The sequence below is a fragment of the Lissotriton vulgaris genome, chromosome 11 (assembly GCF_964263255.1).
Source record: "Lissotriton vulgaris chromosome 11, aLisVul1.2, whole genome shotgun sequence".
In the NCBI taxonomy this organism is placed as follows: Eukaryota; Metazoa; Chordata; class Amphibia; order Caudata; family Salamandridae; genus Lissotriton; species Lissotriton vulgaris.
In genome coordinates this window covers 487,666,853-487,693,530 of record NC_141699.1, presented here as the reverse complement: position 1 = coordinate 487,693,530, position 26,678 = coordinate 487,666,853, and the positions used below count along the sequence as shown (strand labels likewise).

Here is a 26,678-nt window from a genome sequence, read left to right as displayed (position 1 = left end):
ATGATGTATTGGGTGTTTGGATTGGCGCTGTGGTTCCCGAGTTTACCCGCCTCAAAGATTCCCAGTTCTTACTTTATAATAGTAGTGTATTTGATGTTTGTAATCCATCACGCTAGAGGAGATCCTTGGCTTGGTGCAGGGTTCTTTATTTGTGCAGTGCATTAATAAAGGAGCCAAACTGTTTTGCCTCTTAATCTTCACAGATCTCATAAAATGTGGACCATTGTTTGTCCATTTGTTTCCTCAGTGCTTTCTAAAAATGCTTCTTGTAAGACTTCTTATAGACTTTAAAGAAATACAATTGAAACGCTTGGCTTGATCATAAATGTTTTGACAGCTCTTAGATTTCTGTTGAAAACTTGTATTTTGGTCTTTAGCAAAGCTGAAAACCAAGATAACTGGAAACAACTTGCCTTTTCTTTATGGAGAAAATGATTTTCTGAGATATTAAAGTCTTTTCCAGAGTCATGATTGTAAGGTCACATAGGCTAATGCTCTCTTTTGGACTGCTAAATATTTCTACGCTTATGATAGGGCCTCTACGCTGAAACAATCTATCCATTCGATCATATTTTATTGCAAATCGATAGCCCACCTAATTCTTTCTAGAGTACATCTATTTCATCCACCTCAATTCAGGATGTTACCTTTTTAAAACCCCAGCTTGATGTACTTCATTTTGTAACGTGGTCTTCTTGGCTCTTGAAGTCTAGTAGAGGGCTGCTTTGTTAAAGGATAATGTTTGTAAAATCTATGGATACACATGGTACAGTTTGACCACAATGGGCATCCAAGTTCACTTTATATAGAATACCAAGAAATTGTTCTCCCCCACAATATTTTCTTTGCACATGAAGATAGATATATCTATTTGGAATTGTCCAATATGCATCAATTAAACAGCCTCACTGACAAAAGAAGTTAAGGCTAAAATTCCCTGTCGAAACAATTTGTGCATCTTTGTAACTGAATAATAGAGGCTCACATATTTTCACAATCTGTTAAATCTTTTTTCATTTACTGAATTAGGATGAAAGTAAATGTTATTTAGCAAAGGACTTGCTTGCAAATTCTGGACTTGCAGATGTTGAGAGGCAGAAAAATGTGGTTGATTATTGGAAACTGCACATCTAAGTTCAAATTGGTTGTGCTGTACTGTTTAGGCGCCTCAGCTCTGCTCTTTGGCTGAACTTGATGTCCGCTATAGAACAAGCTTGATGTTTGTGCAAAGACATAATATAGTGCACCCACAAGTTATAGCAGATATTACATAATACCATGAAGGTGATCACACCTCTCCCCTTTTTTCTGGTGTGCTGGGAAACACATTGCTTTGCCAACACTCTATTTATCTCCTGCTAATGATGTTGAGGACTTGCTTTTTTGCTTTGTCTCCTAGCTAACCTATTTTCCTCTTGATCTGCTTCCTTTGGCATGAATAAGGTAGTGAGGCAGTTTGTAAACTTTGCAACTGCCAATGCGGGGACGAGGAGGGTTGCAGGGGCAAGAGAGGTCTCTTACTCCACTTTGCTGTTTAGGGTAGGTCTTCCAGGTTCTTGTCGGCATCTGTGGATGAAGCAGGGTGGGTGTCTCTTGCAGATATTAGTAGTGTTGGGTACTGATACTACATTTGTTTCCCCCCTGTCAGTCATTACTAGTTGACAAAGTGTCTGTGGACTTTGGGGGAAAGGGTTTTCTCTTTGGTTCTTGTTTGATCTCTGTGTACTGATTCAGTTTCAGAGCCATTGCTAATAGTCCCTTAAAATACAGTTTCAGAGCCATTGGTAATAGTCCCATTAAGTAAGTGCGGCCTATTAGAAAGCGATGCTGGTGTGTTATGCTGTGGGTTTACAGCCACAAATGGGACTCTTAACCAGAAAGATGCCATAGCAAATTATTTAATTTAGCAAGGGCGAAGGCTGGCACAAGGAAGAGCGAATCCTATATATGAAGATGATTGGTAAGTAATCCAAGCCTTTGTTGAGAACAGTTGTATATTTTTTTAAGTGTTTTATATTACTTACAATATAGTATAAAGAATGTGCAATTTAGCTAATGCACAACTTAGTATAATCTTATTTTTCTTTAAACCTGTTTCAGAAAGAGTGAATTCAGGTTGCAGTGGGTGGACAGTACGCATGCTCTTGGTCTTTTCTCTACTGAGGAAGTGGGTGAGTCTAAATCGATTAAAGGATTTTACTCCTTGTTCTGTTTGATTATATGCAGTACAATGTCTTACTGTTTAACCTTTCAGATTTTATTTCAATTGTATTGGAAACATGACATCAGGACGATTGTGTGATTTCTACATTTCTAATTCGTAAATTTCCCTTAGAAATGGTTTGTTTCTGACACTGTAAAATGCTTAAGTTGCTTCACGATGGCATGTTTTTATGTTTTTTGAGTTGGTGCTAGAGGAACCCAATCTCAACGGCAAGGAACAGGGCCCATTTACCAGTGGGTACTGGCTCCGCAGTTAACACTTTTTGAAGCTTCAGTGTTATGCCCATGTCTGACCTGGAGTTTCTAGAGGCAGAGATATCTAGATTTGCAGTGGAAGATCATCCCACTCTCAAAGAAACTACTGTGTGACAATTTGGTGGAGTTTGTATTATTTCCTGACTAACCTGTCCTAAGAAAGGGTTTTGCTTTTCTTGAATGAATTAATTCCCATGGCAGGGCCCCTTATGCTTCTCTAGTGTTCAATAGAGGGGCTTTTTCTTGTCCCTTATTCTTTGTTCCCTAATGAAAATAGTGGTGATTATTGCCACACCTAAAGCACACACAATACTCTGATCTTTCGTTTGAGGCTGTGGCCGTACAGTCTTTAGTAATGCATTTTGGCACAACAGTAGTCTGATACATCTTTCTTGTGCTTTTAGGAAATCTCGCATCCAAATATGTGACATGTAAACATGTGGGTATTATTTATTTATTTTTATTGCAGCTCTTGCAGAATCAGTGTGGCAGCTTAGATATCTTTTTTTGATTTATTCACTTCGTTGCTTATTTCTTCTGCTTCTCTATGAGGAATAAAATTATGATTGTGTTCAAAGCTAGAAGAACCTTAGAAGGAGAATGTAAATTAAATAGAATCTTTGTTCTCCACAATAGTTAACTTCATTGAACTCCAAACAACCCTCCCTCATTCTATTTCCAAGCAATGGAATGGTAATTGATTAAAAAGTATTGTGGATTCTACATCTTTATTAATGAACAATGAATATCACCATGATCCAGGAACTCTTTTTCTTAGCATTGGGGTACAGTTTCTCCTATAAGAAAAATTACACATTAGCTTTAATGGATTCCTCAAGCCCACCTTCTTCCGCCCCCTTGCAATACAATGATGTTTGTTGGCTCAATCTATTTTCCCCTTACTTTGTGAGAGGGATAACGGGAGCTCCGCCCTTCATCATTTTTCTCCAAATTCATAGATCAGGTTTCCCTGATGATAAAAATGGCTAGAATGATTGCGTCCTAAAATGTTTTTTCTCTGTGCTTCTAATGTTCTATTGCTAAAGTATTTTTTTTCTTCTTGAAATATGGGTCTTTCTTAATTGCTAGAATTTCTCTTACCATCAGAACTGAAATTAAATTTTTCCTTTCAATGTATGTGAATTGAAAATAATTCAAGAAGACGCAAGTAAACCAACCAATGGTCTCTTTCTACTAGAGTAATGTATATAAAAACCTGCGGATCGATAATCGGCTATGGGCTGATGTGCGAATTGTAATCCAACTCAGAGGTTCCACGACGCCTACTCAGGTGCGCGGTGACTCTTTGGAAAATGAAATACTAGCAGATTAATTCAGTATATAAAAATAGACTAGCAAAATGTTAAATTTAATAGACCTGAGCTTTTACCATCACCCTCAAAGTCTTACTTTCCACATAGCAGCTGACTTGAATTGGAGCAGTGTTCAACCCAACTTTTATGAAAGCCTTGCCTTCTTCTCAGAGGTTTGCAGATACTTGTGAAATGACTCTGATGTGTTTGACCCAAGCCTGGATCCCTGTCCTGCAAATCTTACTCCTGCTACTCCCAGTGGCTCGTGAATTCTGTTGTTGCCTGTAAGGAGATGGCACACAAGTCCTTCTTCTGGAGTCTGAGGAGGCACTGGTTATTACACCAAGGGAGTCTCTGCTGATGTACAGCTCTTCCATTTGGTGTATAACTTACTGCTCACTTGTGAATGGCCCCTCGAGCAGCCTGAAAGATCACTCTTTTAGCATCCCACAGGCTTGATCTAGGCTGGGTTGCTCATCTGGCCATCATGATGGAGCAGGGCCTATAGTCCTTATCAGTGAGGCACCTGCATATAAAGGAGCTCGAGCTGCAAGTGGTCTACCATGTCTTAAATACCTTTCTCCCTTCCATCTCAGGAGCAAATGGCACCACCACCTTCCATTATATTAAAGACTGGTCGATGTGGGGTTGTGAGCCCAATGTTGGGAGGCAATTCACCTATGCAAGTGGGTGCAACAATGAGGACTCCTTATCCAGTCCCTGAACGCTTCAGATGCATGCATAGAGATGGCACAGTGCCATCTAGAGTCATTTTCCTGTCTCGATGAGATCAAAGACATCAACTTTGAGGCCAGGAAACCTGCTCCTAAATCGATGTTTGCACACCTTGAAACAAGTTTGTGCAGTGGTTGAAGTCAGAAGGTATTTACCCATTTACATCTTACTTGATCGAATTCTTGTGGTCTCCATTGTCCTTTGCACAGCTGGCCCTGACAGTTGCTGCAATCAAAGTTTACCTGATTGCTCTCTCTGTTTTTGTATTTTCCTGATCTGTCTTCTCTATATGTTGCTTCTTGGTGTGTGTTTTCTGAAAGGTTTGCTTTACTTGTTCCTTTCCACTCTGTTTATTGCACCCCATTATGATTTGAACCTTATTTAACTTTCTTGATGGCATCTCAGTTTGAACCATTCCATAGTTGCTCGATTTGGCTTCCTGCTATAAAAACAGATTTGTTGGCAATTGATTGTAGGTTGGGAGAAACTCCAGTCCTTTCAGTTTGGCCACCCTTTACAGTTATATACCCGGATATGGTGCCTCTTCACGTCTTCTCTTTAACCAGAGCTGTTTCAGTCTTTCAAAAGGCCCAGTTTATCTCTGTTAAACGTTCTTCTTTCCTTTGCATCCTATTTAGAAGGGCTGTATAAGTTAGATACCTGGCATGTGATGTTGTAGTACATTGGCTGCACTTGACAGGACTTGGTTGACTATCAGTTCTTTTTGTGCTTTGCTGGAGCTCAGAGGGGCAGGGTGGTGACTCAATTGCGCTAGTTCATATTAGGTCATATTCTTTATCAAAATCTACTATGCCATGACTAAGAATGATACAATTGAAGGCATTTGTGCTCCTTCTACGATGCCATGGCTGCTTTTGCTGCTCATTCCAGACGGATCCTGGTTGCTGACATCTTCCATGTGGCTTGTCCTTGCATACTTTTGCAAAGCACTTCTGCCTCATATCCCAGGCATGCAATGACGGTACTTTGCCCAAGCTGTTCTTCATGTTGTCCTTGGTTAACGAGCACCACGCCGTCCCACCACTGTGGGAGGTCCAGCTTTGGAACTCATTCATAATGTAAGAAAAATCTGAGAAGATGTAGCCATCCTAAGAGCTATAAAAAGTATTGTGAACTAACCAAGCACACTGTTTGGCGCCTAATATACTTTGGTAACGTCATGGCTTAAGCGGCGTGATGTCACCATGAATTCTAGAAAGAGTCTTCATACGGTAAGGAATCTGTGGGAAAAATATGTATCCACTAGAAATATTGTTACCAGAGATAACTAACTTTTTGTCACTTTACATTGCGGAACGGAATACCGTGGGCACTAACTGTACACTTACCTATGTACAAATGGGTTAAAAAGATGGCAGTCATGCCTTATAAATATTTTTTAGAATCAAAGAGCCCACAACAGACTTTAGTGACACCGACTGAGATACAGTCGATAAAATTACTTGAGGTCAATGTACAGTGACAGACGCAATATTGAAAAGATCCCAAAAGACCGCCCGGACTCGCTCCTGACCGGTTGCTCCTTCCTTGCTCCTCTCCCTGTACTGCTGCTATCTTGCTGGGGATCGCACTGCTGAATTCAACCTCACGGTATCGCCTGCATTATTTATTTCAGTGGTATCGCCTGCATTAGACTAAATAGCGCCGTGTTTAAAATCGGCTCGCCTGCTTTTATCAAATTTGCGCACTGTTTTGTTTAATCTCATTGCCCTCAGCGCTTGTGACTGTAGCGCCGCCCGCCCTGCACTGCATTTCACTGTATTGGCCCACCTGGCAGCAACGTGCATTATTGGATTTATTTTCTTCGCTGGCGACCTACTGCCCCTGCCTCGCCTCCCCTCTGACCTCCATCTTGCTTGCTGTTGTTGTTTTCCCTGCCCCTCCTCCCCGCTACCGCCTCCCAGCTGCTGACCCTCCCACGCTCCGCCCCTCCACCCTCCATTTATGGCCAATGCCTCCACGCGCAGCGTCCACGCGCTTCGGACACGCCGAAGGTGCGCCAAAGGTAAGCCCGTCTACGCCCGTCCGCGCCTGGACCGCGCCCAGCGCCAGACCCCCTGCCCCTTGCGCTCCACAGCCCTCCCGCATTACCTATGATGCCGCCACCCTCCTAGCCCTTGACCCCGGTCGCGCCCCCAACTGCGTCCAAGCCGCTCCTGGACGCACCCATGGACCGTTCTCCTGCTTCTCCTGCAAATTTAGCGGCACCGACAACATCTCCGCTACAACCACACCACAGATTCCCGACCCCAACCACCTAGAATGCATCCTTCTCAACACCCGCTCGGTCCACAGGCACGCCATCGACCTTTGGAACCTACTTGACACCATCTCTCCTGACGTCGCCTTCCTAACGGAAACATGGATGAACGCTTCCTCCGCCCCTGACATCGCCATCGCTATCCCTGATGACTATAAGATCACACGCAAGGACCGCACCGACCATACAGGAGGTGGAATCGCTATCGTCCATAAGAAAACAATCCGCATCTCAACCAGCTCTGATGCCAACCTCGCCAACTCCGAACACCTTCACTTCCAGATCCACATCGACCCCAAGACCACACTCAGAGGCACCCTCCTCTACAGACCACCTGGACCACGCACAAAATTCAGTGAAGACATCACGGACTTCATCACTCCACACGCGCTCCCCTCCAAAGACTACATCCTTCTGGGAGACCTCAACTTCCACCTTGAAAAGGTCAACGACCGCAACACCGCCACCCTCTTGGACAACCTCGCCAACCTCGGACTTAAACAACTGGTCACTTCCCCCACCCACATCGCAGGTCACACTCTCGACCCCATCTTCACCTCCAGCAACCATGTCTCCTTCAGCCACACTACGGATCTCCTCTGGACTGACCACAGCTGCGTTCACTTCATCTACAACAAGCCGAAACCCATCAACCACCCCCAACCAACTCTGCAAAGAAACTGGAACAAAATCACCACAGAGCAGATCTCCACATCACTCCTTCAATCCTCCCCAGCCCTCTCTTCTAACGCCAACGAAGCCGCCTCCAACCTCACCGTTTGGCTATCCAACACCGCCGACACCTTAGCACCACTGAAAAAACGTCAACACAAACTTGGCTTCAAGAAGGCCTCATGGTTCAACGACGACCTCAAGAAATCCAAGAAACTGTGCCGCTCCCTTGAAAAGGCCTGGAAAAAAGACCCATCCACCAGCAACAAGGACGCCTTCAAAAGCGCCATCCGTACTCACCACCAACTGATCCGAAAAGCCAAGAAAACAGCATTCAAAGATCGACTTGACAACAACGCCCACAACAGCAAGGAACTTTTCAACATCGTCAAGGAATTTTCCAACCCCTCGGCCAACTCCAACGACATCACCCCCTCTCAAACCCTCTGCGATTCCCTAGCCTCTTTTTTCCACAACAAGATTGCTGACATCCACAACAGCTTTGACAACCAACCCGGAAGGCAACTCACCCTACCATCAGCTGACCATCCTCCCCCCGTTAACACCCTTAACGCCTGGAACCCAATCTCCACTGAGGACACCATCCGCCTGATGAATTCCATCCACTCTGGATCCCCCACAGACCCATGCCCCCACCACATCTTCAACAAAGCAGACTCCGTCATAGCTCCGCACCTCCGAGACGTCATCAACTGCTCCTTCAACTCCGCTACCTTCCCAGAAGACTGGAAACACGCTGAACTCACCGCCCTTCTGAAAAAGCCAACAGCAGACCCCACCGAACTCAAAAACTACCGCCCCATCTCGCTCCTTCCATTCCCGGCCAAAGTCATCGAGAAAGCTGTCAACAACCAGCTCTCCGCCTTCCTCAAAGCCAACAAATCACTCGACCCCTCACAATCTGGCTTCCGAGCCAAACACAGCACTGAGACCGCCCTCATCGCAGCAACAGACGACATTCGAACTCTACTGGACAATGGAGACACAGTCGCCCTCATCCTCCTCGACCTCTCTGCAGCCTTCGACACAGTCTGCCACAGCACCCTTTTACAACGCCTCAGAAACATCGGAATCCAAGGAAAGGCACTGGAATGGATCACCTCGTTCCTCACCGGAAGAACCCAGAGAGTCCGCCTCCCACCATTCAAGTCCGAGGCCTGTGAAATCATCTGCGGCGTACCACAAGGATCCTCACTCAGTCCCACCCTCTTCAACGTATACATGAGCCCCCTCGCGGCCATCGCCCGCCAACACAACCTCAACATCATCTCTTACGCGGATGACACTCAACTGATCCTATCTCTCACCAAGGACCCCAGCACCGCCAAAACTAACCTACACGAAGGAATGAAAGAAGTCGCCGAATGGATGAAACAAAGCCGTCTGAAACTGAACTCAGACAAAACAGAAGTCCTCATCTTAGGTAAATCCCCCTCTGCATGGGACGACTCCTGGTGGCCGGAAGCCCTCGGAAATGCACCCATCCCGACAGACCACGCACGGAACCTTGGCGTCATCCTGGATTCTTCACTCTCAATGAACAGACAAGTCAGCGCCGTATCCTCTTCCTGCTTTAACATTCTTCGCATGCTCAGAAAAACATTTCGCTGGATCCCCTCCGAAACAAGGAAAACAGTCACCCACGCTCTAGTCACGAGCCGACTGGACTACGGAAACACCCTCTACGCAGGTACCACCGCTAAACTCCAGAAGAAACTACAACGAATCCAAAACGCCTCAGCCAGGCTCATACTAGACATCCCACGCAACGAACACATCTCTGGTCACCTTAAAGACCTCCACTGGCTACCCGTCAATAAGAGGATTACTTTCCGACTGCTTACCCACGCACACAAATCACTCTACGACATCGGACCAGATTGCCTCAACTTTCGACTGTCCTTCTACACCCCCTCCCGCCAACTGCGCTCTTCCAGCCAAGCCTTCGCCACTGTACCTCGCATCAACAAGACCACCATGGGAGGCAGATCCTTCTCATACCTGGCTGCCAAAACTTGGAACTCACTCCCCGCTTACCTTCGCCTCACCCAGAATCACCTAGCGTTCAGAAAGCAGCTTAAAACGTGGATATTTGACAAATAATCCACCTCCCCCTCCTAAGCGCCTTGAAACCCTCTGGGTATGTAGTGCGCTATATAAGTGCTATGACTTGACTTGACTTGAATTTAAGGCTGTAAATTTTATTTTCTCCATCCATATGAGGAGTCCCAGAAATTGAGCAGTGCCATTTCCTGCTTATGCAATATTGGAACCTGCAATCAGTTAAAAAGATAAAGAGATAATTATGAAGGAAATCTGATATATGCTCATTGACAACTAGAAATTCAAAATAAGACAAAATTGGTTAAAGGCGGATGATGGATATTTATGAAACCCAAGTGAATACTACACAAGTTAGAGGATAAATAATCTACAATGGAAAGAAAAGACTGGAAGGAGAGGACAATAAGAAACACTACTGTTGTAGACGAGGAATCAATAGAAATGAATGGACTGGAACAAGGGGATAAATCCCAGAGGAAGGCAAAGCCACATAAATGCATGTGAAAACTCCGAATTGGACAAGCGGTTAAAATCAAATTTATCACACCTTTCCAGACCCGCTTGAAATGTAGTAAACTTAGTTAACCAGTAACCCAAACCTTCTTAAGAAACCCTGTGTGTGTTTGTGTAAGACACTCTGAAGAAGTTCTCAGAGTTATTGTTACATAGGCAAAAAAAAACTAAGTAATTCTCTTAAAGTTATTTTTTGTTTTGGATTTTCTTTTTTTTTAAATGGGTTTTGAAATGATGCATCTTATCCATTAACAAAATAAATTAATAAAGTAGGCTGGATTTGACCTCATGCAGCACATGTTGGGCACAGGGCCTGTGGTGATGTTTGACCAAGCCCTGAACTGAGCCTTTTTATGACCTAAGCTACTGTGCACAGTCCAGGGTTGACTTCAGCGCCTGCACTGCACTGTCGCTATGGCAATGATCTCTTGGGTCTTGAAAAAAATCTACCGAAAAGGGGCTTTTAGCCCACCCATTACTTACCATTTCACTCTTCTTTGCTGTCTTCTAATTTGCCAGCTCTCTTAATACGGTACAAAAGGGGGTGGTGATGGACGGAGCATCTGAATCAATGAAACACTCACACCCAGTCAAAAGATCTGGGTTTAATCCATCACTGTTCTTTAGCCCACTCTGCCACCCCAGTTCAGACATAGCTATATGCAAATCAGTCTGACCCTGTGCCTCATGGGAACAGTCCAGCACGAACTGCCAAGCCATGTCTTCCCTGGACCTGAAACAAGCTTCCGAGGACCGGTTTCTGGCATTCCAGCCGTCTTCAGCCCGGCTTGCTTGAATCCAGTGGCAAAATGAGCAAGGGACTCACGTCTGAGCATACCCTGCCACACTTATGGCAGCCAAAAGCAGTACAAAAGGGGGTGGTGATGGACGGAGCATCTGAATCAATCAAACACTCACACCCAGTCAAAAGATCTGGGTTTAATCCATCACCGTTCTTTAGCCCACTCTGCCACCCCAGTTCAGACATGGCTATATGCAAATCAGTCTGACCCTGTGCCTCATGGGAACAGTCCATCAGTTGACTGGGGGTGAGTGTTTGATTTGCTCAAACGCTTCGTCCATCATCCCCCTTTTGTTTCTCTTTGTTCGCCCTAAGTTGGCAGGGTATGCTCAGAAGTGAGTCCCTTGCTCACTTGGCCACTGGATTCAAGATAGCCTGGCTGATGAGGATTATGAATCCGAAACCGTCCCATGATGCTTGTTTCCGGTCCAGGGAAGACATGGCTTGGCAGTTTGGGCTGGACTGTTCCCATGAGGCACAGGGTCAGACTGATTTGCATATGGCCATGTCTGAACTGGGGTAGCTGAGTGAGCTAAAGAATTGTGATGGATTAAACCCAGATCAGTTGACTGGGGGTGAGTGTTTGTTTGATTTGCTCAAACGCTTCGTCCATCACCCCCCTTTTCTTTCTCTTTGTTAGCTCTCTTAATACGTTACTTCCTGATTCACTTTGTGCTTTTTGTGTGGAGCTTGGACCAAGTACACATTGATTAAACTTAATGGGTGTCCATCCGCTGCCCATGCTCTGATTGAGGTATTATTTCTTCTTTTTTTATATAGATTTTTACTAACACAAACTCCGTCTGATCCAAAGGTTTGGGGCGCTTATGCACTCATCACAGAAAGAAGTGTTTAGCTGGCTTACGCCTCTGTAAGGGCATAACCTATGTGTTTGGATCTTTTTCCCGCCTTGATACGTGCTGCATAAAGAACACTGCTCAGGAGCAAATCATTTTTCTGTCTTCTTACAGTACCTAGAAAAGTGACACGTGATTGTTGCCACACATTACGATGCACTTGCCTACTGGCAGCCACTTTGACTTTTTCGTCCATGTTTAATATGACCAGTTGTGACTATGATGTGTGTTACATTGTTAACATTTAATTGATATACTTGTTGTTGATATTGATCTTTTCGTGACCACAACACCGTTTATTTACGCAGACATTTCCTTCAGCAATTCTCTTTGCTGCCACAAGAACGGTAACTTGTGGTGCTCTTGTTGATAATTGTCATATGTTTGTGCTTTCTTGATCTGGTCCGGACACTGAGTCTTGATTCTATCAATATGGCTTGGCTTCAGTTTATTTAACAAGTACTCTTACAAACCTCTTTTGTGGCTAGCGCTCCTTGCTGTCTACATTGGTATCAAGCACTAACATGTGAAAACTTGGCTGAGTGGTTTAGTGGATTTCTCCCAAATAAATATGTTTGTAAATGGTTCTTAGCAAAGGATTTAACATTTCTATATTCTTGGAGAATAAAACACAGCACATTGGCATATAATATTGATGATGCCCAAATTAGAGGCATTTACACACAAATTTTCAGCTGACCTTGCTTATGCTTTGGGTCCATTCCGTACTTGCCTTTGTCAGGGACAGGTGGCAGGAAGGGATCACCCTGTACTGGACTGTGTGTGCTTTTGCATGGCGTAAACAACCTTTTGTCATCGATTCTGAGCTAGACATCAGTCTTTTGGGGTTGAATTGTGTGAGTTGCAGAGTGCGGACACACAGACTTCCTCTGTTGACATGGTTTTTCTTTTCAAGCATAATCCAGTTAGTAGCACCCCTGTAACCTCCGACACTCCAGTCATAAGCCACCGTCCGGCATGGGAACTAGTCTATCAATTTTACATGGAAAGTGAATGTGAATTAAAGTCCTTTGTCCTTCACAAAAATTGGATTAGCAATTTGCGATAACATGTGAGTAAACGGCTTTTGTTGCCAAGTGCATACCTCAAGGTCTTTGGTATATTTTAGCAAATAACTTGATACATATATGCCCTATTTCTCTTATTCACAAATAAGGGGTTCAGTCTCCTTACTGGATATTTTTTATTCCAGAGATATCTATTGTAATCATTTTATAGACTGAAATGGCTGGCAACTAAACTGTCAAAATCCACTCAGCAGTGTTTGAATCTACTGTTTTTTTTTTTATCACAAGACAATTTTATGCGTGAAGCATTTGATATAGTTGGCCATCGATGAAAGGAGATCAGGCAGCCATACTCTTCTTCAAAGTGCTCACCCTTTGCAAAGATCCCTTTGAAGAGCCGGGTTTTAGAACCCAGCGGCGCCAGGGATAACGCCTGATGTCTTCGGATTCCCCTGCCTCGGCAAACCGAGACACGGGACACTTCTTGATGACGTCAAAGACCAAATTTATTGGCTGCAACCAGGAACAGAGATCTACGAAGCACAACACGGGTGGTTCGCTAGAGACTGCACAAATTCATAGAGCGGAGCATCGTCTTTTATGCTAAAAATCACATTCCTGGCTAGCATCAATTACATACAAACTGACCAATAGAAGAACGACATTTCAAACATATTGCATGACGACAATCCCACTTTCCGTTGTCCAGCCGACCAGAAGTGACCAGGCAAAATTCCACATTCCTCTTCGAACGGGCCGGACAAACCTATCGTAAAGACCTCAACCCAAATCAATAATTAAGCCATAAAGGAAGGAACAGAAGCAGGTGAGAAGCAAGATAGAAGGGTGTGTGCGTGTACCATAAACTCAGCAATGTCCTGTTCTTTGATCTCTATCTGACCAGCTGCTTAACAAGGAACTGGCTCAACGAGGTCAGCCTCGGGCAAGGGAGTCAGTTCGGCCAGGTCACACAGGTCAGCTAAGGTGTACGTGTCCCAAAGACTCGTTCGGCCATAGTCATCGGCCTATGTGAGGGCAACCACACAAAATGGCTGCCGCACACAAAATGGAACCCGAGGGTTCAAACGAAATCCCTGAATACGTAGTGTTCTCATTGATCAGTTATGACGAAAACACTCGTACATACCGCACTCGTCATTTGCGGTCCGCTGACACCAAAATCGTCTATATCTGACGACCTTCATTGAACGGGTTCAGAATGACGGAACCACAGGACTGCTGAACCACAGACCCTCCTTTTGTCCTTACATAGGCAATAAACCCAAACCCATGTCAGTCTGAATCCAAGTCTATATACATCAGATCATCAAGATGTTGCTGTAGCATCATCCTAGTACTTAGCAACTCTCTCTGGACAGGTCTCCTCGCACACGAAGTAGCACAGAGGCCACATATAGCAGGAGCACACTGTACACAGAGACAGAACAGGAAAAGGATATCTAAGATCATCCCAATGACAATCAGAGTCTTCCATCCCCAGGTGGATAACAATCCCCAAAACCATCCCATCAACGACCAATCTCCCTCGTCTATATGTACAGACTCAGAGATCTTATGTAGCTTGGAAATGGCCTGGAAGACTGTTGGAGCGTTGTCTGGTATGAAAACGCAGCAGCTCGATTGAATCAGTTTACACACCCCACCTCTGTCTGCAAGTATGACATCTAGCGCAACTCTGTTCTGAAGTGTCAAGTCGATCCGACTGGAGCTCAGCAGTCAAGTTACTAATGGCACCGGCAGTTTCGACTATGTTGGACTCAACCACTCTCGTCAACTGTCGAATGTTCCTGCTGTTAGCCATAGGTCCCCAGAACGGCAGAAAATCCTTAAAGAAATCTCCAAATTCTTGTCCTGCGGTATCTTCCTTACTGAAGACACCTCTAGCAACTCTCGTCTTATGGTAATCTGCCGCAGCTGTAAAAGTGGGAGGCAACAGGAACGAAACAAAGCATGTGCCCGAGAAATCAGGGGGCAACCATGTGTACGCTTTATCGTACCAGATGAAATAGGTGCTTGGAACGCTGGGGAAGTCTGAGACGCAAATACATAAGTCTCAGTACAGACACTCTTCCCTAACTGAGCTCTCGAATTCTTGCCATTCCCTTGCAGACAATAATGACCCTGATGGGGCACTATCCAAATCGGTGGAGAACTTTTCGCTCGCTGGTAAACACTCAGACTAACTCCATATCCAGTAACGTTCCAACCAATGTATGCTTGTGTCTCATCTCTCGGGATAGTCTCATAGGAACTAATTCCTCTAATCATGTCGACTATACCCTTGACCAGAGCACTAGTCTTCTGACTATCTATCACGGAACGTTGGGGATAGACTCCATGAGCATAAATGAACATCGTTCTGTATGCCCAAATAGAACCATTGTAGCTGAAAGGCAAAACCAGGTAAGGAATACCTTTTATCGGTCGTATGGGACATAAGGCCACAAACCCAACAATTTGTCGTGTTCATTACTAGCTGGTGTTGATGCAGAAGCTGAACAAAGGAATTATTAGCAAACTCCAATCTTCTATCGATTTCATGTACGGGCAGAGGGTGAAAAGAATGAGAAGAAACAGTAGGAGGAGGCATAGGTTGCGTAGTGGGCATAAACGTCACTTGAAAAGAGAATGTCACATATCCAATTAAAAACATCATTAAGCTAAGCAACCTAAGCACCACAATATTAAACGTTTTCTACTCCTCAATTTACAGATTTTGCTCTTAAAGCTTATTCTTTCAACAGGTCTCTCCATCTCGAAAAACTCCATCCTCTCTAATTGCTGCTCGCGCCGGTAGGGTGTTCAGTGCTAAGGAATGCTTCTCTCAGTCCAGGGCAACTCCCTTAGAGCAACCAGAACCGTCGACCCAACGTCTTCAGCTTGCACTCCAAAGACTTGACACCGCAACCCTACAGCTGAACCCGGATGGCGGTTCGAAAAACAGAAATCAACGTAGTTCCTCGGAGGAGAGCTAACCTTCAAAAATCAGTAAAAGAAAGAATGTATCTTTTTATTTGTCCAGTGACTCTCGGTCGCAAATTATAGCGCTCTTTGGTAGGCAATGTCTGTTCACGGAACAGTAAGTCTGGTTCAACAGTGTTCAAACGGTTCAATGGAGGCACAGCTTCTTGAAGATCATCACTTTCTTGCTCAGTGTTCGTTCCAATCAAACGGGCAACGCTGAAAGGCAGAAAACGAGGCACGGTCTCAATCTCAGAATCAGGAAGTCCTTTCGGGACCCACCGGTCGTACGGCAGAGGCAAAGGGGCCCTCTTACAATGTACGCCGTGGATCCAGTTCTTTTTACCGTGCACTCGTACTCCAGAACAGGTGGATAATAACACCAGATATGGTCCAGTCCAGCGGGGCTGCTCGTTCTTGGTCCGCTGAAAGTTTTTAACTAGGACCCAGGATCCAGGTTCAATGGCGTGTCCTGGATCTTCAGAAGCTTGTGGCAATGCATCGTGAACCTGTTGATGCAAAACACGCAATTTAGCCGTCAATTCATACAAGTAGTCAAGCAACACAGGATGTTCTATTTCGCTAAACTTGGTCGGCCGCGGCACTCCCCAAACATTTGCCGGGCGACCAAAAACTACCTCGTATGTACTCAAACCCATTCGTGAATGCACAGTCATTCTAGTGGACAAAAGGGCTAGAGGCAAGGCATCTGGCCATTGTAAACCAGAGCTCGCTTGAATTTTGGCTAATTTCAGTTTAAGAGTGCCATTGTAGCACTTGACTAGAATAGCTGATTGGGGGTGATTTGCTGCGTGGAACTTTTCCCTAATGCCTAATCCATCACATACTCTCTTCATCACTTGACCCACAAATTCACTCCCATTGTCACTCCAGATCATTCTCGGCAAACCATACCTAGGGAAAAATTCCTTAATAAGGGCTTTCGCTGTGGACAAGGCAGTGTTATCCTTCAAAAGGTAGGCTTCCACCCATCTAGAAAAAGAGCAAACAACCACTAACACGTACTTCAGGTTGTTGCACCTCTCCATGTGGATGAAATCTAGCTGCAAAGCCTCAAACGGATACGTTGGAGGAGCAAAATGACCAGCTGGAGTTGAAGTTCCCCTACCAGGATTGTACATCAGACACACCATACAGTTCTTAACCAAATTCTCTGCACACTTAGGAATTCCAGCATTCTGCCATACTGGAGCCAACAACTTACAAATTCCTTTCACGCTGATATGAGCCAATCCATGAGCCACTGTAACCACTGGAAGTACATACGCATCGGGTAACCACCATCTCTGATGCTCTGACAAATCAATCCAACAACCATTCGAATCCAATTTACCCTTACTCTCTCTCCATTCATTCAATTCTTTCTCTGAAGCTTCAGCTTGGATGGATTTCACACTCTCAATCGTATCTTAACACATACTTCCATCTGGAACCCATCTCGCCGGACCCGCAACATACATTCGACTCATCACATCTCTTGCAGTTTCTTTCGCGACTTCGTCTGCAAACGCATTACCACGACCAACATCATCCGTAACTTTCTTATGCGCACTGCATTTCACAATCGCAACTTGCAACGGCAAAGTAAGTGATTCAAGAAGTTCATTCACCAATTGACCATGCTGGATCTTGTCCCATGCGAAGTCAGGAACCCACGCTCTCTCCACAAACGTCCAAAACTATGAGCCACGCCGAACGCATACTGGCTATCGGTTTACACAGTCACTCGCTTTCCTTTCGCCAACACACACGCTCTTGTCAATGCAATCAACTCTGCTGCTTGCGCTGAATTATGTGGGATACGTGCAGCTTCAACAATCGTATGCAGTCGTAACAGCATACGCCGCAGTCGTATCACCATTCGGAAGCTTAAAGCACGAACCATCAACCCATAAGGTACCATCACACTCTGGAAGAGGAGTATCCCTAAGATCTATCCTCCCTTTCGTTTCTTCCTCAGTCCTAAGGAAACAATCATGCTGTTCGGTAACGTCTGTCTCAGTTGAAATCGGCAACAACGTAGCTGGATTCAACGTGTTGCATCTCTTTATATGCACATGACTCGATAACAAGGTCAATTCGTAACCCGACAACTGAGCACTAGTTAAGTGCTGTGTCTTGGTACGGTTCAACAAGGTATCCACTGCATGTGGAACCATCACAATCAGTGTATTGTCCATCACCAAACCAGCAGACTGTCGAATCGAAACAGCCGCTGCCGCTGTAGCTTTCAGACAACTCGGCAATGCTCTAGCTACCGGATCCAAAGTCGACGAAAAATAAGCACATGGACGCTGCATATCGCCAAACTGTTGAGTCAAAACTGACAATGCACATCCCTCTCTCTCATGGACATACAATGTGAAAGGCTTACTGTAGTCGAGGGTACCCAACACAGGAGCCGAACACAACGCATCACGTAATTCTGAAAAGCTCTTCTGACATTCGTCAGTTCAAGGAATAGGATTTGGAGTATCCTTAACAGTAAGAGCTATCAAAGGCTTCGCAAGCAACGAAAAATTAGGGATCCACTGTCTACAGTATGACGTAATACCTAAGAAAGCACGTACTTCTCTCTGTGTCGTAGGCACACTCATTTTCGCAATCGCTTGAATTCTTTCTGGGGTCAGTTTCCTTCGCTCCTTCGATAAGAGGTGACCTAAATAGGTAACTTGTCGACAATATTGCAACTTCAAAAGAGAAACCTTATGATGGAAATCAGATGACTTAACAATGACAAAGTAGCCTCTCTACAGATCTCTTCATTGTCGGCAGCAACTAACAGATCATCGACATACTGAATTAGAGCAGCACCATTGGGTAAAACCAGCAAATCGAGTTGTTTTCAAAGCCTGACTATAGATCGATGGACTCTCGCAATAGCCTTGAGGAGCGCGCTTAAAGCAGAAACTTCGTCCTCCTAAAGAGAAGCCAAAGATATCTCTACTTTCCATGGCAATCGGGATGCTGAAGAAAGCATTCTTCAAGTCAATCACCGAAAACCACGTGGCTGTAGCCGGGATCAAAGTCAGTAAAGCGGTGATATCGGGTACAACAGGAAATTGCGGAACAACTATTTTATTCACCTCGCGAAGATCAATCACGAACCTATATACAGGAGGCTGTGAAGAATCAGTTCTTTTCAGAACAGGCAAAACCGACTATTGCACACATTACCTCTCGTTTCCTCAATCACACATTTCTCAATCAGATCATAGATGATCGCCAAAAGCGCTCTTTCACCATCACTGGAAATGCGATATTGCGGAATGCGTGGTAATCTAGCATTCGCTTTCAACGTCACAACATATGGCGGAATCTCTAAGAGACCAACATCATTAGGACCAGTAGCCCAAAGAGAATCAGGGAGAGAAGACAATTCAGGCGGAAGTCTATCTTTAGACAAGTACATCGGAGAAATCACTCTCTTATCCAATGTAAGGTGTACTCCTGACGGAGAACAATATAGCGTTACATACAATCTCTTCCAGTCCGTCCCAACAAGTTCTCACCGCAACCTGTCGTCAGAATGAGGGGTGCTTCGAATTCACAAGGTCCAACAGAAATAGACAATGGACTAGAAATCTGATTCGTAACCAGGGCGCCAGAAAAACCTACTGAAACATTCTTTAAGCCAGACAAAGGTGCGCCAGGGAGTTTAGAGTGCATGATAGAACTCTTCGCAGCACCAGTCTCCAACAGAAAAGGCTCTGACACACCTGATGCAATCACTTCAACATAGGGTCCACTCTGATCTACTGGAACTGAAACAACTCCCTCTCTTTGTCTATGGCTGTCCTAGCAATCATTACCATCCACATTCTCACCTTCGACGTAGAAATCGTCCGCGTAGTACTGTGCCGTCCTACCAGACGCACCATTCTGCTGATCAAAGCTATTCATAGAATTCTGTGGAGGCAAAGAACGCGTATTCTGACCACGACCTCTACCTCTAGGAGCTTGTTGAACACCCGACCTCTCGCACCAGAAGCACCATTCGTGCACTGTAACCGAACCGGACAACTACTCTTGAAATGACCCTCTTCTTTGCAATACGCACATTGATTAGGACCTAAAGGAAAACGCGGTTGAGAAGACTCTAACCTTTGCGAGTTGCTCTGATACTGCTGAGGTTGCTGATAATCTCGCGGATTATTACGAGGCGGATAAGCTTGCTGTAGAAGAACTTTAGTCTTCAATTCCTTAGTCTTCTTATCCGCTTTCTCTAGCTCATCCTTATTTCTGTTCTCATAGTACTGGACAGTAGCCAAAATCTGCGCTGACGTAGAAACAGCCCAAGCACTCTCAGAATCCTTCAACCTATTGCACAGTTCGGGAAGCAAATTATGAACAAACTTGTCAATGAACAACCGTTGACCACCTTCCGTACTCATGTCTTGACCACTGTGGTCTACAGATGTCTCTTCAATCTAGTAAAAAAGTCGGACACAGTCTCGTCTTTCTTCTGCTTACACGCAGACAACTTGTCCCAATTAACACGCATAGCCGGCATTAAAGTCTTCATATAATCAATAATTCTACCAGGGAGTTCGGTAATTATATCTTCAGGCTTAGCACCACCTACTTGTCTAGCATCTGCAGCTCTAAGATTGTTCCATGTATCACCTAATTCATGCGCATGATCCATGTGACGAATCTTTCCCCAAATAGGCTGTGGAACAACATTCCCAAACAACATATCTATATCAGCCAGATTCATGATACATGAATCTGCAGTTTGAGATAGCTCCTTATAAAACCCTGCTCGATTTTTACATGGATCAGGCAAAGTCTGCCTAAGAGCTAAAACTTCAGCACGCTTCCATGGAACATGTACCCAAACACGCTGAAAGTGTGGAAGAATAGGTGGTTGAGCAGCTGCATCACCAGGTCTCCAAACTGGAGGAACCTCTCGCATCGGATATTGACGCGCCTTCCTCCTAACCGACGAATCAGGCTCAAGCAGTCGCTGAGAAGGAGATTCACTCCTAAACGACAACAACGTTGCAACTGCTTTCTCAACCCCAAGACCCACAACAGTCCCTTTTGCAAACTCAGAACGTATACGGTACAACTCAGGCGGAGTTTGTCCTACCTCACCATCTTCCCATTGTTCACGAAGGAAAGAACACATCATATCAAAAACATATATTTGTTTTGGTGCTTCCCATTGATGGAAAACATCCATAACACCCTCAAGGTCCTAGTGCGAAGGATACGAAACCCATTTACGTGCTAAGTGATCTAACACTGTCCGTTCATCAGGACTAGGCAACTGGCTACGCAATTGCTTACGCTCTACAACAGGAGATATACCCAATGAACCCAACAGAGGAGAAAAGAGACCAGCAACAGCATCAGTCATTCTCTGTCGAGCAGAAGGAGAAGTGGACAAAAGAACAGGAGACGGAGCAGAATGAGAAGAAACCTAAGTCGGAACAGTAGCAGAAGGAACAGACAACACAGGTGTAGGAGTAGCAGACGAAGGAGGTAGCAAAGTTGGCGGCCCTTGAGAAGGCTGCATCAAAGGAATAGGAGCCAACGGAAGAGGAGCTGGCTGTTGAGGAATCACAGGTGGCAAAGCAACCGGAGGTTGCGCAACTATAGGTGGCAGAGGTGCTGTAGCACTCTGCACATAAGGGGGTGGCGAACTCAATAGATGCGACATTAAAGGATCTTTCACAAGATCTTTCTCCTCGTCTTGCTGTTGAGGTGGCAAAGCTGGATAGCACTTGTCTACCGCTAGTTTACGTTGCCTAAGCATCTGTTAGCTTTCTTGTTCTTCTTCATTATCCCTAAACTGTATAGCAGCTTGCACCATTGACATACCTCGTTCTCGTTTATTTTTCTTCGCTAACTTAATTTCTTTCTGTTTGGCTTCCTTTCGCCATAAGCGGAAAGAGTCAAACATCGCCGGTTGGGCTTTCTTCTTGAACAGTTTAACTTCGAGATTGTCTAAAATCTCAGTTTCAAAGCTACCTTAACGGGGCCACTGTAGGACACTGTCTTTCCTGGTATATTTGATTCATATTTCATTATACGTGATGGGGCCCACTCCATGTTTTACGTACAGCTCATAGGTCAGAGTTCCAATCGGAGGAACCGGACACGAATCCTCCATTCGGGAATCCCTAGTACAACCACAACAAAATATCTTTCCAAGTCTGCTAAGACAAGGCATCTTCGCTCACTAGTCTAGCTTCAAACTTCAAGGGAATATCTCAAAACAATAGTCTCGTGAATACACGTGTCCCTCGGCTTTGGGGCCTGCAGGTACCAAATCAAAGCGATTCTGAAGGGATACCAAAACAAAACTAAGGACTGGGAGACGCTCCACTCATACTTAACTGAAATGTCGATGGCGTCACCAGAAGACCCGTCTATTGTCTCGCTCTACAAATAGTCTAATGGCTCCAAGACAGGGCGACAGTCAGGGCAGCAGTCCTTCGTAGCCGTCGGAAAGCGAGGAACCTCACAGCTAAGACTTTCGGACCACGACGACATACAGGGGTCGATGAAGTGGCAGGCCTTCCTCCAGAATTTCCACACGAAGCTCCTCACAATCTTCGGGCTTGGACCGGTACCGCTGAAGTCGTCCCATGTTGGGCGCCAACTGAAAAAATGGGTTTTAGAAGCCAGCGGCGCCAGGGATAACGCCCGATGTCTTCGGATTACCCTGCCTCGGCAAACAGACAAGGGACACTTCTTGATGACGTCGAAGACCAAATTTATTGGCTGCAACCAGGAACAGAGATCTACGAAGCACAACACTGGTGGTTCGCTAGAGACTGCACAAATTCATAGAGCGGAGCATCGTCTTTTATGCTAAAAATCACATTCCTGGCTAGCATCAATTACATACAAACTGACCAATAGAAGAACGACATTTCAAACATATCGCATGACAACAATCCCACTTTCCGTTGTCCAGCCCACCAGAAATGGCAAGGCAAAATTCAACATTCCTGTTCGAACGGGCTGGACAAACCCATCGTAAAGACCTCAACCCAAATCAATAATTAAGCCATAAAGGAAGGAACAGAAGCAGATGAGAAGCAAGATAGAAGGGTGTGTGTGTGTACCATAAACTCAGCAATGTCCTGCTCTTTGATTTCTATCTGACCAGCTGCTTAGCAAGGAACGGGCTCAACGAGGTCAGCCTCGGGCAAGGGAGTCAGTTCGGTCAGGTCACACAGAAGTCAGCTAAGGTGTACGTGTCCCAAAGACTCGTTCGGCCATAGTCATCGGCCTATGTGAGGGCAACCACACAAAATGGCTGCCGCACACAAAATGAAACCCGAGGGTTCAAACGAAATCCCTGAATACGTAGTGTTCTCATTGATCAGTTATGACGAAAACACTCGTACATACCGCTCTCGTCATTTGCGGTCCGCTGACACCAAAATCGTCTATATCCGAGGACCTTCATTGAACAGGTTCAGAATGACGGAACCACAGGACCGCAGAACCACACCTTGCTTGTATATCTGCTGCAGATTCCTGGTTGTCTGTTGTTTGAGCCTTGTGTTTATTTGCCGTGCAATGTTTTTGAGACCTTTAAGGTTGAGCCTGCAGACAGCACGTGTGCACAGTCACATGGCAACCCACTGTGTTAAAAAAATAATGAAACAAAATTCTAAAAATGGGCTTTAAGCTCGTCCATTGCTTGCCTTCGTTAGCATCATTATCACTCTTCTATGCTGCGCTCTAATTTGGCAGCACATGCGAGACGTCATTTCCTGCGTCCTTTCCTTTTCTTCTACATGGGCCAAGTACAGATAGATCTATCCTAATTAGTTCCTTCGCTGCTCTTGCTGTGATTGAGGTACTATTTCTTTTTTTTTTACATTTCTATATAGCGCAAATTCAACCCGAACCTATGGTATTGGAACACTTTACATGGGCACGGAGAGATTAAGTGATTTGCCCAGAATCGCAGGATGTTGATCCAACACCGTCCCTGCTTGTTGAACAAGTGCTGGCAACCAAGGTGTGCTGTTCGATGTGCCCCATGGCTCATCATTGCTTTTACACTTCTAATCGTGTAGACCTGGCTTTATGATGGGAAAATTACACTTGCAAGAAATTCGGTGCAAGGTGATGTGACAGTAAAGAGTTACGGTTCAGTGGACAACTCGCACCGGACAATGGAGTAATATAAGATGTAAATCACTTCACCTTGCCTAACCCTTACGAGTCTGCATGAACACTGATGTTCGTTTCAGAAATTTGATGGCCTCTCTTATCAAAAACTAATCTGACGGAAACATCTAGCTGCAGATTCTACCTTATAGTATCCCAGGCATCAGGCTGGATCCTGAAGTCTTTAGCTCGAATACCCTTGCGTGCCGGAAGGTAGCGTTGGTCGGCTCCGTGTTGCAAGTGATATCTGTGTCACATATATATTGCCCCCTCGGCACGCTAACGTCGATTCTTTTCTTGCAGCACCCGCTAGCGCAGATCCATGAAGAGAGCTTCCCTCTGTCAATTTTTGACAGTTTTTTTTCGATATTTCGTCAAAAAAGTTAGTTGTGGGGGGGCGTGACTTAGCGCGACATCATGGCGGACGCAGCTTAGAGACGCTCCGTCCCGCCATGCCATAATCCGATAATTTATCCTGCCTTCCCCTCGCTCCTAAGTGCCCCAACCAAGGGATTCCGGTGCCGTACACTAGCGCTGAGCCACACGAGCTGTCTCGGCCGAGATTGAGCTTTGGGGGCAGCAGAACGAGACCCTGAGTGGTGAGGCCTACCTTGGAGAGTTTTGCGGTCCCGGTGGTCCCGAGTTTTGCGGTCCCGGCGGTCCCGGCGACGCCGCAGCGTGCAGCAGCAGTGCGGGGGCTGGTCCCCAGTCAGTCGAGACCAGGGCAGCGGCCAGGCGGCGCGACACGGATCCCGGTGCTGCTCGGAGACAGTGGTTCCAGGCCAGCATGCAGGGCTTCAGGGGGCAGACCCGCGAAGCGGCCTACAGGTGCGGGTGACGCCAGGACCTCAATTTTGGCGCACACCCGAGGGCTGGACTGGACATCGGCCCGAATCTGCCCTGCCCCCCTCTGCGCCGCAACGGTCAGCAGCGGATTGACAATAAGGGAACACACAGACGGAGAGGAGTGTGGGGGGCTGCATTACACTGCACATCTGTACACTCGGGCAGTATCGACAGTCTGGCCAATACCTGGGCCGCAGTGGGTAGTATAAGGCGATCCTCAAGCTATGGCCTGGTTGGAGCTGGGGGACATACGACGTCGGCAGCCTCTGACCCTCCTTGCTTGGCGGGCACACACAGGGCAGGTGCTGGGAGGGGTCCCTTGCCCCAGGAGTCCTGCCGCATATAATCCTGTGAAGAGAGCCTGGGTGGAGCATTGGGTGGCATTTGCGGAGCCCGGGTCTCTGAGACAGCCCTCCTCTATTAGGTGGTCGGGTTGGGCTGCGGCAGAGAGGCGCATAGAGCGGGGCACCTGATCTGAGGCTGGTCTTCCGGTTCATGACGCACAAACTTGGCGGGGCTCCTCGGACAGTGGGGTAAGACGCGCACAAATGACTAGCTACGACAACGATACCTCTACGACGGTGCCAACAGCCGATTTCTGGGGAGGCCGGTGCTGGTAGCCCGCACTGATGACGCGAGGAGGCAGTGGGGGGCTCCCCCAAAACAGGGCCCCATCGACAAATTCACAGGCCCCAGTGGTAGTGCGGGAGCGAAAGGTGGTCGTCAGGAGGCCGGGACGGAAAATGCCGCCCTGATGGCAGCCATAACGCAATCTCGTGATATGCTGGACGCTAAAATAGGTGCCGTGGGATCGGATGCGACACTACTGCGCCAGGACCTGAGGAACGCTGTGTCCCGCATCACGGCAGAAACGCGCCACTCCGGAGTGGAAGAGGATGTAGATGCCCTGAAGCGTAAGGTGACTACCATGGAGTCTGTCCAGAAAGGCCTAGCTCTCCGAGTGGAAGATGCAGAGGGACGCGCGAGATGGAACAACCTACGCCTTGTGGGTTTGCCTTAGGGCTGTGAGAAGGGCAACATGGAGGGCTTCGTGATGGAGTGGCTGAAGAGCTGGCTCCCCGAGGGGTCGCTTTCCCGCTACTTTGTGATCGAGCGGGCACACCAGGCCCTCATCCAGAAACCACCGGAGGGTGCACGGCCACGGCCAGTGATCGCTACACTTCTGAATTACCACGACCGGGACGTTCTCCTGAAAATTGCCAGAGAAAGGGAGCAGTTACTCTATGAGAATCATCGGATCATGATCTTCCCTGACTATACCTGCATGGTGCAGCAACAGCGGCAGTCCTTCACGGCGGCCAAGGCCCGCCTGCGCGAGTAGAAACTCCCATACGCCTTGTTGTACCCGGCCCGATATCGGGTGATATTCCAGTTGCGCACGCACTTCAATACCCCATGAGGAGGTGTTTCAGTGGACAGACGAAACAGTACGGATCAGAGTGCGTACACCCCCCGGGCTGGAGTCTGATTCTTCGCAGGGCGGGCCACAGTCACAGGCTTCTCGGGGGACTAGACGGAGGAACAATGGGAGGTCCAGGTCCCGACAGCGCGCAACCTCCAAGAGTGCGTCGGAAGGGGGGAAAGGAGGCTCAGACAACCAGGTCGATGGAACATGAGACAGCACCTCACTGACTTGGGGGTAATATCCGGCAGCGACTCTTCATATCCTGCGATAGGTTGATGGACTTGTATCCTGTTTACTTGCATTGACTGGTATGGTAATGGGGATAGGTGGCTCTGCTGGTGCTGATCCTCACGTCATGGGAGGTACTAGTGGGCACAAGGGAGCGGGGTGGGGGGACGATATGGGTGGGCAACACCCCGAAGAGTTAGGGGGTAATAGAGTTTCTGGGCGGGGGGGGGGGGTAGTTAATGGGGATCCATTGGGGTAGATGGTTCCCG

General features: G+C 46.3%; 1 protein-coding gene across 2 annotated transcripts in view; it reads left to right on the top strand.

The window, feature by feature from the left end:
- The window catches only part of LOC147682144 (uncharacterized), a 248,788-nt gene that overhangs the window by 151,785 nt on the left and 70,325 nt on the right, over positions 1–26,678 (top strand). For both annotated transcript variants that reach the window (XM_086943557.1, XM_086943558.1), the window contains exon 6: positions 2,101–2,171. In XM_086943557.1, the coding sequence (XP_086799683.1) occupies positions 2,101–2,171 (71 nt within the window). The remainder of the gene's footprint in view (positions 1–2,100; positions 2,172–26,678) is intronic.